The 12,350-nt window shown below is 33.9% G+C and overlaps 1 protein-coding gene across 1 annotated transcript in view; it reads right to left on the bottom strand.

The window, feature by feature from the left end:
• Positions 1 to 1,974: 1,974 nt before the first annotated feature.
• The window catches only part of LOC110461806, a 38,685-nt gene continuing 28,309 nt past the window's right edge, over positions 1,975 to 12,350 (bottom strand). Inside the window, exons 21-26 of the mRNA XM_021515476.1 lie at positions 10,940 to 11,209; positions 9,357 to 9,551; positions 8,406 to 8,561; positions 7,518 to 7,910; positions 6,713 to 6,815; positions 1,975 to 5,415 (exon numbers count right to left, since the gene is read on the bottom strand). Coding sequence (XP_021371151.1) covers positions 5,262 to 5,415; positions 6,713 to 6,815; positions 7,518 to 7,910; positions 8,406 to 8,561; positions 9,357 to 9,551; positions 10,940 to 11,209 — 1,271 coding nt within the window. The 3' untranslated portion in view covers positions 1,975 to 5,261. The remainder of the gene's footprint in view (positions 5,416 to 6,712; positions 6,816 to 7,517; positions 7,911 to 8,405; positions 8,562 to 9,356; positions 9,552 to 10,939; positions 11,210 to 12,350) is intronic.

The following is a 12,350-nucleotide window of genomic DNA, read 5'->3' as shown; positions in this document are numbered from 1 at the left end:
GTCGATACAATATAATAACAAGTGCTTTATTGTAAATTGTTCCTGACACGCTATGTATTGAGGCTTGACTCACGTTTTAATAAATAACAATTGGTAATGTATGAATGACCATTCCGGAGACGGGACAACCTAATCTCGGCGCCTCTCTGTAGCTAAGATTCCATTCACCGATTTCAGGTTTAATAGAATGTTATTTGTTATCGACGCATTGATTCCAGTTATTTTGCATTTTGTTGCGAAGGCTCTGTAGAACAGATGTGCTCAAGGCCGAGATAAATATCATGGGCTTCTGCGGAGAATATTGACACATCATTGGGTAGCTGGCATCCAACAGAAACCGTAGCATATTTCGCTACAATCGCCGCAGCAACTTTATGATCATCTTTCCAACCGTCAGTATAAAAAGGCTGAAAGTCCTTATATTTTGAAAAAAAAGAAGAAAAAAAGTAAGATTCGGAGTCAGATTTGGATGTGAGAGATCAACCTCCGCCGGTGAAACCAGAAGCTACGGAGGAATACTAAAGGTTGCAAATTATTGGATTATGTCGATATTAATTTGGGTTCTTTCCAGAAGGAATAAAATTCGAATTCCAGTTTGGTTAATTTTGAAATAGAGTTTTGTAATTTAGATTGAAAACAAGTGTATAGGCTGGATTTGAAGGGTTTGGTTTGACTTTAAGTTGACTGCATATATATATTGCAAAGATAACTTCTCTCGGCGATTATATAATGATGATTCGTTTGCTTCCACGTAAAGACTAGCATATTGTGTGGTTTTGAAAGCTCCAGTTGCAAGTCGCAGTTCCTGGTGATGAACTGGCGTAAAGCCCAAGAAACTTTGCTTATGAAACCATAACGTTCTCTCAAGGGTTAAATGTGTCAAAAATTTGTTTAAAAAACCTAAAAGAGTCATATGTTCAGATAATTAGCATGGAGCTTTATTTAGACCTTCTAATGGTATTATAAATATCGATTTTGTTTGTTTATTTTGGGGAGTTCATAAACGTGCTACGAAATACATGCATAAAAGAAGAACTGACATTTTTCACAAATATTTTATTGACAAGTGCGATGATAGAAAAATAAAAAGACATCACAAAAATAAATCATAAGTCAATCGACATACTGTATAATTGAAACATGAATACTCCATTTTTGAACAGTATGATCGTGTTCATTCCCTCATCAAGATGTTAGTCTCCAGTTAATTTGATCGCATTATAAATATATACTAATCTTATTCTGGATCTGCCTGTCTTGGATCATAGGGCTAATTCTTGTCAGATTGTCCCACTACATAACCAAGCCATTACCGTTAAGGACTATGCTGATTTCTTTCTTAGCAATACTGCCACATTATTCAGTCTACTCACAATCGTGAATTCATGTAGAGTCTTTGAGTTTCTTTTTTACGCCTTTTTGCCCAAAATGACATTGGCGAGGGAGCGGCGTTTAAGCCTTTACAAACAGACATGTTTAAGTACGAACAAAGATTACTATATTAACATCATAGAACAAAGATGGCTCGATAAACGATGGGAAGAAAGGTGCATGGACTATTTGAAGGAAACGAAGATGATTCCATAACGTATTTGAAAGGTATGAAAATGAAGGCGTTCCTGAATGAAGTGATAATGAAAGGGGTCGGTCCCCTATCACCAAGGCTTTGCATATAAAGACAAATCAATTTTTCAAGGGTTTTTTTTTTGCCCTCTTCCACCCTCAACTTACTTTATGAATGCGCTGATTTCCAACAAATACTTGACAGATTTTATGAAGTACTGTCTATGCAAAGACTATTCGATGCGGTTTCTGTGCAATTAATATTTGACTATTCACACTATATTGATCTTTACAATAAAATATGATATATTGCGCAGCTGATTTGTTCGATATTGATGTATTTCTTTACTCCTTTGCATATCATAAAATATTAAGTTTTGGTTTGATGTGTTTATTTTTGTGAATGTCCTTTTTACAGTATTGTTGGCCCTAAATGACTTACATTGTCGATGGGCCGTTAAACATTACCAAAACAAAACAGGACTTCCTCCCTTTTGAATTAAAAGCCTTTTGCTAAGTGCTATTAGACTTAGGCATTGGCAATAATTTTATATCTAGTTCCACCTTGTTTGGATTTAATATTATATTTTAATTCCAATCTAACAAATGGCCTCTGGCATTTGAATAAATGCTCTATTACAACAATAAATGTCTAGGTGTCATTTTTGGGTTTTATTTTCAAGTAGATCACATAAACACGATTATATAAGCTGTGCTATTTTCTGGTTTTTAAATCAGAGTGTCAAACCTTTCACAGTCTTATTAATAGTTTTATTACACAGAGTTAATTATAATTATATTCTGGTTTATGATGTATTGGATATCCCTACATCTATAATGATAATGTAGTCTAGTTATGTTAGACTGTATGTTGCTGATACATGTATTATAGTTTGTAGAAGTTAGGTAATAATTAAATCAACCTGTCTTTGTTCACACAAAAAAAAATCTGCGTTAACAGTTGCTGATGAATCAAACAATAATATATATTTATTAAAGACATAAAACCAGTGATTGGCAAAGTAAATAAGCCTGTCAAATCGCCTGTCGTCCGTCCTTAAACAATTCTTGTTATCGTTATTACTCAGAAAGTATTCGAGGGATCTTTCCTAACTTTGATATGTAGGTTTTTCTTGGTATATAGTTGTGCAAATTTAAGTTTGAAATGACTCGTTACAACAAAAATGGTCGACAGGCGGCCATCTTGGATATTGACAGTGAATGTTTGTTATCGCTATTTCGCGGGAAAAACATGGAAAAAGGTCTCTAATTGTGCAAATTAAATTTTGAGATTGCTCGTATCACCAAAATGGCCGACAAGCGACCATCTTGGATTTTGACGGTGTTGTTTGTTAATGTTATTTCTCAGGAGGTACATCAAATTGGTCTCTAGTTTGCAGGTTAAATTTGGAGACTGCTCTGATAAACAAAAAGCGCCGACAGGCGGCCATCTTAGATTTAGACAGTGAATGTTTGTTATCGCAATTTTTCGGGAAGAACCGGGGTTATTTTCTCAAATTTCATATGTAAGTTCCCCTTAGTCTCTTATTCAACATTTTGATATAGTTTGGATAAACAAAATGGCCGATAAGGGGCTATCTCGGATATTTGACGGTGAATGTTTGTTTTCGCTTTTTCTCATGAAATACTGGAAGGACCTTTCTCAAATTTCCCTGGTCCTTAAGTCCAAAATGTTTACCTCAAGGTGCATTTACTTTGGACGAAATTGGGAAAACAAATGTAATTAAAAAAGCATTAATCTGCTCGGACTTGTTATCACTGCTACCATGTATTAAAAATTGGAACTTTAACAACATTCTCATTTAAAACATCGCTCTCCATATTAACAGGATTTTAATGTTCTACCACCTGATAATCATATGGATACCCGGTCATGTCGGAATAAGTGGAAATGAGAAAGTAGAAAGGGTTGCCAAAGCAGCCCTAAACCTACATCCAATAGATAGTAAAATACTTTATAGTGATTTTAAACCTGTAATCGCGAATTTTATTAGAACGAATTGGCATAATTAAAAGTCTGAATTGGTAAACAACAACTGTTCGCAGTTCAACCTAACGTAGCTTCATGTGCGACAGGTGGAGCGGGTCGTAGAGTGGAGGCTGTCCTCTCGCGACTGCGCATAGAACATACCTACATCACACTTATTTACATTTTACATAAAGAAGAGCAACTTTATTGTCAAGATTGTGATCATTCATTTACAGTCAAACATTTTATGATTGAATGCGCTGATTTCACACAAAAACGCGACAGATTCTATAATGTATCGTGTATGAAATGTTTATTTGATACAGTTTCTGTTGAATCAATATGTTATTATTTACAATTGATCTTTATAATAAGATTTGATAATATTTACAACCAATTTGATACCTGTTGATACATTCCACAACTTTTAAATCTTTTAATTTCTAGTTTGATGTGTTTATTTTTGTGATTGCCTATTGTAACGTGTTGTTTCGCCCTAAAACAAAGCAAAACATAACTGTTTACATGACTCAATCAAACAAATAAGAGAAAAGATCGAAATGGCATCAAATTAATGAAGATTGTACAATGGTGGGCGCCAAGACTGCTCTGGGATCTCTTGTTTAGTAATATTTAAATCTACCGTTATATGAGGTCGATGGAGTTGCAGGCCTCCGTATAGAGAGGAAAGCCGAGGGCAAAATGAAATTAAAACTACAGGTCCCTTTCAAAAATTGACACAAGAATAATTACACTCAAGAACCACCTGCCATTCTACATTTGTTATATTATATATTAATTCTACAAACATTTACATCTTTATATTTACAAGTCTAAGCCCTAAATACCAGATGTTTTAGTATTTATCAAGATTGTTCAAATAATATTTATTTAATAAATGAAACTATATTATTTACTACATATATAATTCTGATCGTCAATATTTTCTTATGGACTTGTCCTTGTCACACTCCGGATTAGTCATTCATAGATAACTCATTATTTTATGACACGCGAGGACAAACCATAATGCATATCATTTAAAGAACCAGTTACAGTAAAACGCTTGTTGAAAGATTGCGTTTACCTTCAGCTAACAAGAAAAATTCTATAATAATGCTATATGGCTTGAATCTATTTTCGAAATAGTACATGTCTACAGTTTTACGCTATTTTTGTAAGCTGTTGGTCTGTTTTAAATATTTGTCACTTTAACCACATTTAATTTTCAGTTCGACTTTTGGTTTTTACTTTTTGGATTGTTTGTTGTCATTTTTATACTTGCATTAAAAGTACAATTGGCTTTCAGTGCTTGTTGAATAACTGTCTCGAATAATTTCATGTACGGTAGTTGGGTATGATACCCATATCATCGATAGCAATACCGATACCCACTATCAAATCATCTATTCATATAATTCATAAATATGATTATGCACACGTCAGCATAAAGTCAATATCAAAACTCAATATAAAATCGTATATTCTTGACTTTCAAATGAACTGTATTGTCTGGTTTAGGCTGAAGATCTAAATCTAGTCGATCAGTTTTTATCATTATCATAAATAATTTGTATTATGTATGAAAGGGGTTTAAACATTTGTTAACTGGACGGTGTTTTTTTTATAATATGCAATATGTATCATATTAACCAACAAGAATGTCTACGTGTCAAAAGCCTCGATATTATGTGTCACATCTATTGTTTCATTTCCATGATGTTGAGGATGGAAGCACACTGGGTCCCACGGCGTAACCGACAGAGACTGGTAGGGGTTCAAACTTCTGAGCAAATCCTGGGGTTACCATGTTGACAGAGGCAGAGCTTCCATGAAGTGTATACTGTTCTCTAAACCGTATTCTGCAAATGTCAATTGGGGATGTTTAACAAAATTTGTGAAACTTCAATGAATATACATGCACCCATTTAGTAAAAAATGTTATAGGTGGGAAAGACATGCGAACATACCGATAGTCCTGACACATACTAATGCAAAAATATTAAACTTTCATAAGTATAGTATTCCAAAAACCAAAAGCAGAACGATTTCAAAACATCATAGCTCGCCTATTTGAAGAATGTTAACTATGCCATACATTAGTGAATAAAAAAATCTAATTTTTTTGATCAATCAGGAATTTCCAGGCAATATATCGTACTGGTAAAATTATTTATCTACAGATTTTTTATTTTTGCATAAATGTTATATATCGTTAACATCAGCATCGCAGGACAAGAATCAAAGGCTCCATTATACAAGATGAACTTTTGGATATTTCGGCAAAATAAGTACTTCAATACAGTAAAAATATTGACAAAAGTATTTCGACTGCCCGCATCAATTTTCTGCCTCTATGAAAATAATCCTGCTAAATGCACGTTATCTTAATAACATTACGAGAGGTTATATGTATATATTTTTTAACACTTCCACCAGAACTTTAACCAGTACGTTTGCTGACGTCGTAGCGATTATATAAGCCCACAAGGTAATAAAACAAGAACTTCGTCGGGTAGTTGTATGATGCAGTGTACATCGATCGTTAACAAACATAGTATCAATTAAGCCTAAAAGATGATAAAACATAACTTGTTTTTCTACCATTTTATACCATAAACATCCTTAAAACATATTAGTATGTTACAACATTATTTTACCAATGTCAAATGTTTTCTTTTCTCTGAATTATTTAGTTTTTTGTTGTACTTTAAAAAAATAGTAAAAAATGTACACAGATCAAAAAACAACAGAAATAAAGACAGATTAAAAAAACTGAAAAAAGGAATAAATCAAACTATATAACATAAGTAGTAGAAATAACACATGGACAAGAAAAGCCAAAAACAGATCAAATTTTCATTTTAACTATAACACTAACAATAAAAACGGTAATATGGAAAGCAAAAAGTGATAATAAACGGATAAACAAAAACAAAAATAGCACTTGATTGATTGATAAGTTTTACGTCCGCTTCACTACCGCGAACCAGCACTTGTTACAGTGTAGATTTATAAAGGAGAGTAAGTAAGATCATATGAACGAAATGATTGTAAATAGTAATAATGGTTACGCAGCAAATAAAAACAAGAGTAAACTAGGTTGAGTAATATCGTAGTATTATTGAATTATTGAATTCATTAATGAAAAATACAAACCTTGCATTTTTCCGATACTTGATATAAACAACTACTGAAATGGCCAATACACTGAAAGCGAGGAACACCACCAATGTCGCGACCAGCACTGTCAGCGGTAATCCTACAAAACGTATGGACATAAGAGAGAAAAAAATCTGAAAATGTGCATAATATTTCGGACTGTACGATACCAGTATGCAAAAGACGAATCACTCTTATGAATTAGATTTTTGGTTCATATTCAAGAACAAATTAGATCGTGCATTCTTAGGATCTTGATGATACTAGAATTACATTTAACATTATTTTCACGGAGCACGATGTACATCGTATTTAGTTATATTAGGCGTCATGATATCCTTGAAGATGTCCCTGTTATCAGGCTTAGTTTTGCGGTATCAAAAAATAAGATGAAAGAACAACGGAAGATAAACGGATAACATTCTTGTAACGGCACTGATTTCCCAGGGATATTGCGTAACGCAAAAACATCGTTAATGACAACAGTAACGAAACAGACATTTCCCTTAATATCACTGTTTGGCAAACGTCGTCTCATTCTTCTTGCGAACAGTTTAAGCGAGACGTGAAAATGTTTTGCAGCAGTATTTGAGTAGAGCGTTACTTTGGATGGTTTGTGCTACATTCAATCGATATGTAGCACTCTTATTGGATGGACAATAACCAGAAATTTACGTAAACGCGAGCATAATTGTATTACTTATGGTATCATTGACCATCCTCCACCACAAGCAATCTTCACTGAAACTCGCTATATTTAAAATAAATAAGATATATGCAAATCTCAGAGACCATGAAATACCTTTATCATTTCCGGGTGATCTATCGTTTTTACTAGATGTCCCTTGGCTAGCAGACATTGTCGTAGCAGAGGCAGCTGATGATGTGGTCAAGGAGACGGAAGGTGCTGTAGTTGTCGTAGTTGATGGAGCTGTCGCTGTTGTTGGTCGAGTAGAAGTTGTGGGGATAGTGGTAGTTATTGCTTGAATAATGGTACTTGTTGTGGGAATAGTCGTAGTTGTTGTGGGAATAGTCGTAGCTGTTGTGGGAATAGTTGTTGTTATGGGAATCGTGGTAGTTGTTTTGGGTATAGTAGTAGTTGTTGCAGAGTTTGTTGTGGTTGTTGTCTCATTTATAGCAATTGAACTTGACAGTGTTTTATCTGTTGTCGTACTGGTCGTTGACGTTGCTTCAACTAAAATAAATAAATTTTGATTCAAATTTCATTTATAGAGTTTTCCTTTATATTGTTTTGCTCTTTGCTTACTATATTGATGTTTTTATTTTCAACGATTGATTCTTTTATGCATTGCTCATTTTTGCATTTAGCCCCGAATGCTATACCAGGGTGTATGCATATGATAAGGTATGTTTGAAAATAATTATTTAGAAAATTTAACTAAAAATATAAATTTGATACAACTGCTGTCGCGCTATCAAACCAGATAAAGAGATTTATGTTCAATCGTTAAAATTTAAGTTGAGAATATTATTCCATTTTCAATACTCTATATCTAATCACATCTATATTTACAAATAAAATCAAGATAAAGAGGGAATATATTTAAGAAAATGTATTTTTAACTTACGGTAACGGAAACCAATAAAGAATCCATACTGTTTGTTGTAATTCTTAAACAATGTTATAGGCAAATATTAGTATAATTAGACAATTATCAAAAGCAAATACCAGAGCAGTTAGCGACGTCGGTCGTCCCGACGAACTGTGTTGTATAGCCAGTTGGACATGCTAAGCACTCTGTCTGTCCTTCCTCGTTCTGGTGGGTTCCTTTATCACAAAAAACGCACCAACCATTCCTTTCACTTGTACCTGAAGGGCATTTAACTGTAACGAAAATCAACACAAATGAGGGAGTGATTGTACACATAAATTAAGGATAAGAGCTGGTTTCATTTCAGTACTGACAATTTGACGTTCAAAAAACGTAATAAAAAAGTAGGAAGAAAGTAAGCACATACATATAATAACGATATTTTAACAGATATCATAATGACACAGTCGAATGTTTAATTTTAATGAGATAGTGTATTGTTCGCAACATAGCATAGGTTTTAAATATCTCGAGAACACAATGACTCGCTTTGAATGGTTTGCGTTTACCTTACCGAAGAACTATAACTTTTTCAACAGTGCAACAGTTGATACATTTCATGAAATAAATCTGCTAGACTTATTATCAGACAGCAATCGTTTTGGCGTAGAAAATTCACATATTCGGCATTAAATATTTCTAAAAAAAAGACCTAGGTAAACACTGGAGTATTTTCATTTGTTAGGTTTTAATCACATACCAACAAGGTGATACAATATTCAAATCCTTCGATTCTGTTAAAACTAAATAGGGACTTTTTGACTGGATTTAACGTTCAAAAGTCAAACGTAATCGGATGACAAGGAAGACAACAATGAAAGTAGGGTTGTGGAAAAACAAGGGAGAAATCAGATCCAAAGTGTGGCAACGGGAGCAGCGGATCATTTTTGGTCTCTTCTATGTTTTTTACAGGCAGAAGACGCATAACAATAACCCGATTCTGCAAGTTGCCACTTACGACAGGTAGTGGAACGCACACATGGTTGTATATGGAAAAATAGATACACAACAGTATGTGAAGAGCTCACCACAGGCCCCGTCGTTTGCGATGGAACCGTTCGGACACGTGATTACTGCATTCATAGTAAACGTGCTGGGATCAATGTTATAAGTCACGTTGTTGACCTTCACGGCAAAATAATCAGCGGCGGTGTTGTTGATTTCCTGAGCAGTCTCTTCTAACTCTGTCAATGCATTTATATAGGTCTGGAGGTCTGCACTCACTGATGGAAAGAACGTTAGCATATATCATTAAGATATCTGGCGTAATTTCATAACATTTTTGATAAACAAATAGTCCATATTATTTATTCATGTCATGCTGCCTTTATTTTTTAAGAAAAAATATGGATATTTATTGAGAATTGGATTGCAAATATTTAATGTTGAAAAATCGATAGTTAAGACATTTTATGGAGACAACACATCCACTTCATATACATTTTGATAAACAAATGTTAAGTTGTCAAATACACGATTCATTTGTGTGTTTTCAATAATGTATTTTGATGTTTAATATTTTTGTTTTGTGTAAATTTCCTTCGCATATTTAGAGATACAAACTTTTTCATTTTTCGAATTCACATAAAAATGGAAATAATCAACATGCTCATGACACTTAGCTTGACATAATGGGGTTAAAATAAGGTTTTATTTTTTAATTATGTATTTATTCTCCAATTTTACCTGAATGTACCCCGTTGTTACGAGAATGAAATTTTGGGACGGATTGGAAAACAAAAATGGCTGACTAGTGGCGATGTTGAATATTAAAAGATAAAGTTTGTTCACCCAATTCTTGTACAGTGGTCCTGGTGTATACATCTCTCTAAAATTTAATAAAGTTTCCCTTGGTCTTAGATAGGCATATCGAATTTATTTCTAATCAGAAAACAAAGATGGCCGACACGTGGGGCATGTTGAATTTTGAGAGTACAATTTTGTTAGTCCTATTTCTAATTTAGTACTCAGGGAAGTTTTAAAAAAATAAAAAAAAAGTTAACCTGTGTCCCTAAAAACGCATGTCGAATGTTTAGACTGATGGAACAAATAGGATTGCCACAAGAATTTTCAGTTTAATTTTGTTATCGCTGTTTCTGCTGTTGTTCCCCTTGGTCCATTGTTACAAATACCCTGGCCCAAATGAGAATTAATCTGTCATTCACAGCACATATAATTATGCAAGAATTACAAATTTGTATTCAATATAGTGCATTTCTTATACAATAACAATTGTTAAAATGGCAAAAAACATGACGTTACAAGATTTTAGTTAAGGTTAAAGATCCCCGTTTAGGATTTCAAACAGTGGACAGGGTAATAGTATCTGTAAAGAAAATGAAGAACAAAGAATGAAAAAGATAATTTTTTGAAGATCTGACAAAGATCCATCCTTGCTGGATGCCAGGATCCTTCTAGAATCTTTTGTTAATCTTTTGATTTTGTGTTTGAAGTTTGACTAGCAAATACCATCAATTTTAAAGAAAACATATGTGATCTTTTATTTGCACATGTATGAGTATAATGAGTGAATATATTACCCACGTTCAAAATAAAACAAATCATTCACTATCGTGGCTTTAATACACCCTGAGCATTTGCTCATACTTACCGATATTATGTTCTAGCAATGCAGTCAGATTGAAATCTTCAAGATCGTCTAAGTTAATGAAAAAGGAGATCTCTGCGGTTGTTGTTGTATCTCGCCTCCGTCTTGACGAGCATCCTGTGGTGGACACCGAGGAAGTACACTCATTGTTACGTATACACTGAGCTTCTCCTGCAACTGTCTCTAAGGCTTGGTTGGTCTCACTTCCACAGGGAAGGGCGTTGTTGTACGTCACAGATGTTCTAAATGTCAAACGTCGTCCGGGAATTAATTCTGAATCATTAAGAACGAAATATCTAAGAAAAATACAATTTTGATCAGACGTAAACGTCCAATTTGACGATTTGCTAATGCGCGATATTCAGCAAAAGCGCAAAAGAAATAGTATGTAACAAGACAGATTTTTTTGTTTTACAAAGTTTCAGTGCCATAAATAAACATGATTATGAACATTAAGTTTAATGATATCATAGCATTTATTACAACCAATTCGTTTGGCCCCTTGTGGTCATCGATATCTTCTTGCATTCTGCAAACTAAATCGTAGGTTCCCTGATATTGAAGATGTGATGATATAATATATATTATATTGCTACTGCTGTTGTACTTCGTGACATTTAATGAAATAAGTCTTGGGGGTATAAACGGTTAATGACACCTTACAACATGTGACTAAATATTGTAAGTAGATGTATATACGAAATCATTGTAAATTCGGATTGATGCTTTGATTTCAATTATCTATTGAAGCAAAACTTACTCTCTCATACCATGGTATTAAATGTAATTCCCTTTGATATGAACCTACTGCTGTTTTTATACCAAGGTTAAAACTGTACATAATAATTAGAAATCGTAATTTGACTTGTTCAAAGCTAGTATAGTATTCACAATCACAAATGGCAGAATTTTCTTTTTTCTTTTACCCAATCAGAATCGAGGAAAGAATACACCTGCAGGGGTCATGCGAAATCGGTGATTATCTCTGATGTGGTCTATTTAAGGGACATGGAGGAAAGTAAAATTGATATGCTGTCCCCATTGCAATACTTGGGATCTATTATCGTTTCTTGCTACCTTCTGTTTTTCCTTTTTCGGAGTCTCACTAATGCACCAATATACATTGACATACGGCTGACATACAAAAGTTACATGGTGGTACGTCCTTAAATGACCTCGGCTGTTAATAGGACAGTAACCAAAACAACACTCCCTACTGATCTAGCTTTTGATAGGACGTTGAACCCTATATAACAAACCAGCCTATCTTGGCGCTCGTCTTCATATTATAACGCTGTTGCGATGACGTTTAACAACAAACAAATAATTAGTTCAGTTATTCTTTTCATGCGTGAATATTGAAAACAACGGATATTCAACGTCATGCAGCTTTTGACAAGTACTTAGCTTATTA

This window comes from Mizuhopecten yessoensis, unplaced genomic scaffold (assembly GCF_002113885.1).
Source record: "Mizuhopecten yessoensis strain PY_sf001 unplaced genomic scaffold, ASM211388v2 scaffold10685, whole genome shotgun sequence".
NCBI classification, from domain to species: domain Eukaryota; kingdom Metazoa; phylum Mollusca; class Bivalvia; order Pectinida; family Pectinidae; genus Mizuhopecten; species Mizuhopecten yessoensis.
Note: the sequence above shows the minus strand (reverse complement) of the source record. Positions and strands in the feature narration are given on the sequence as shown.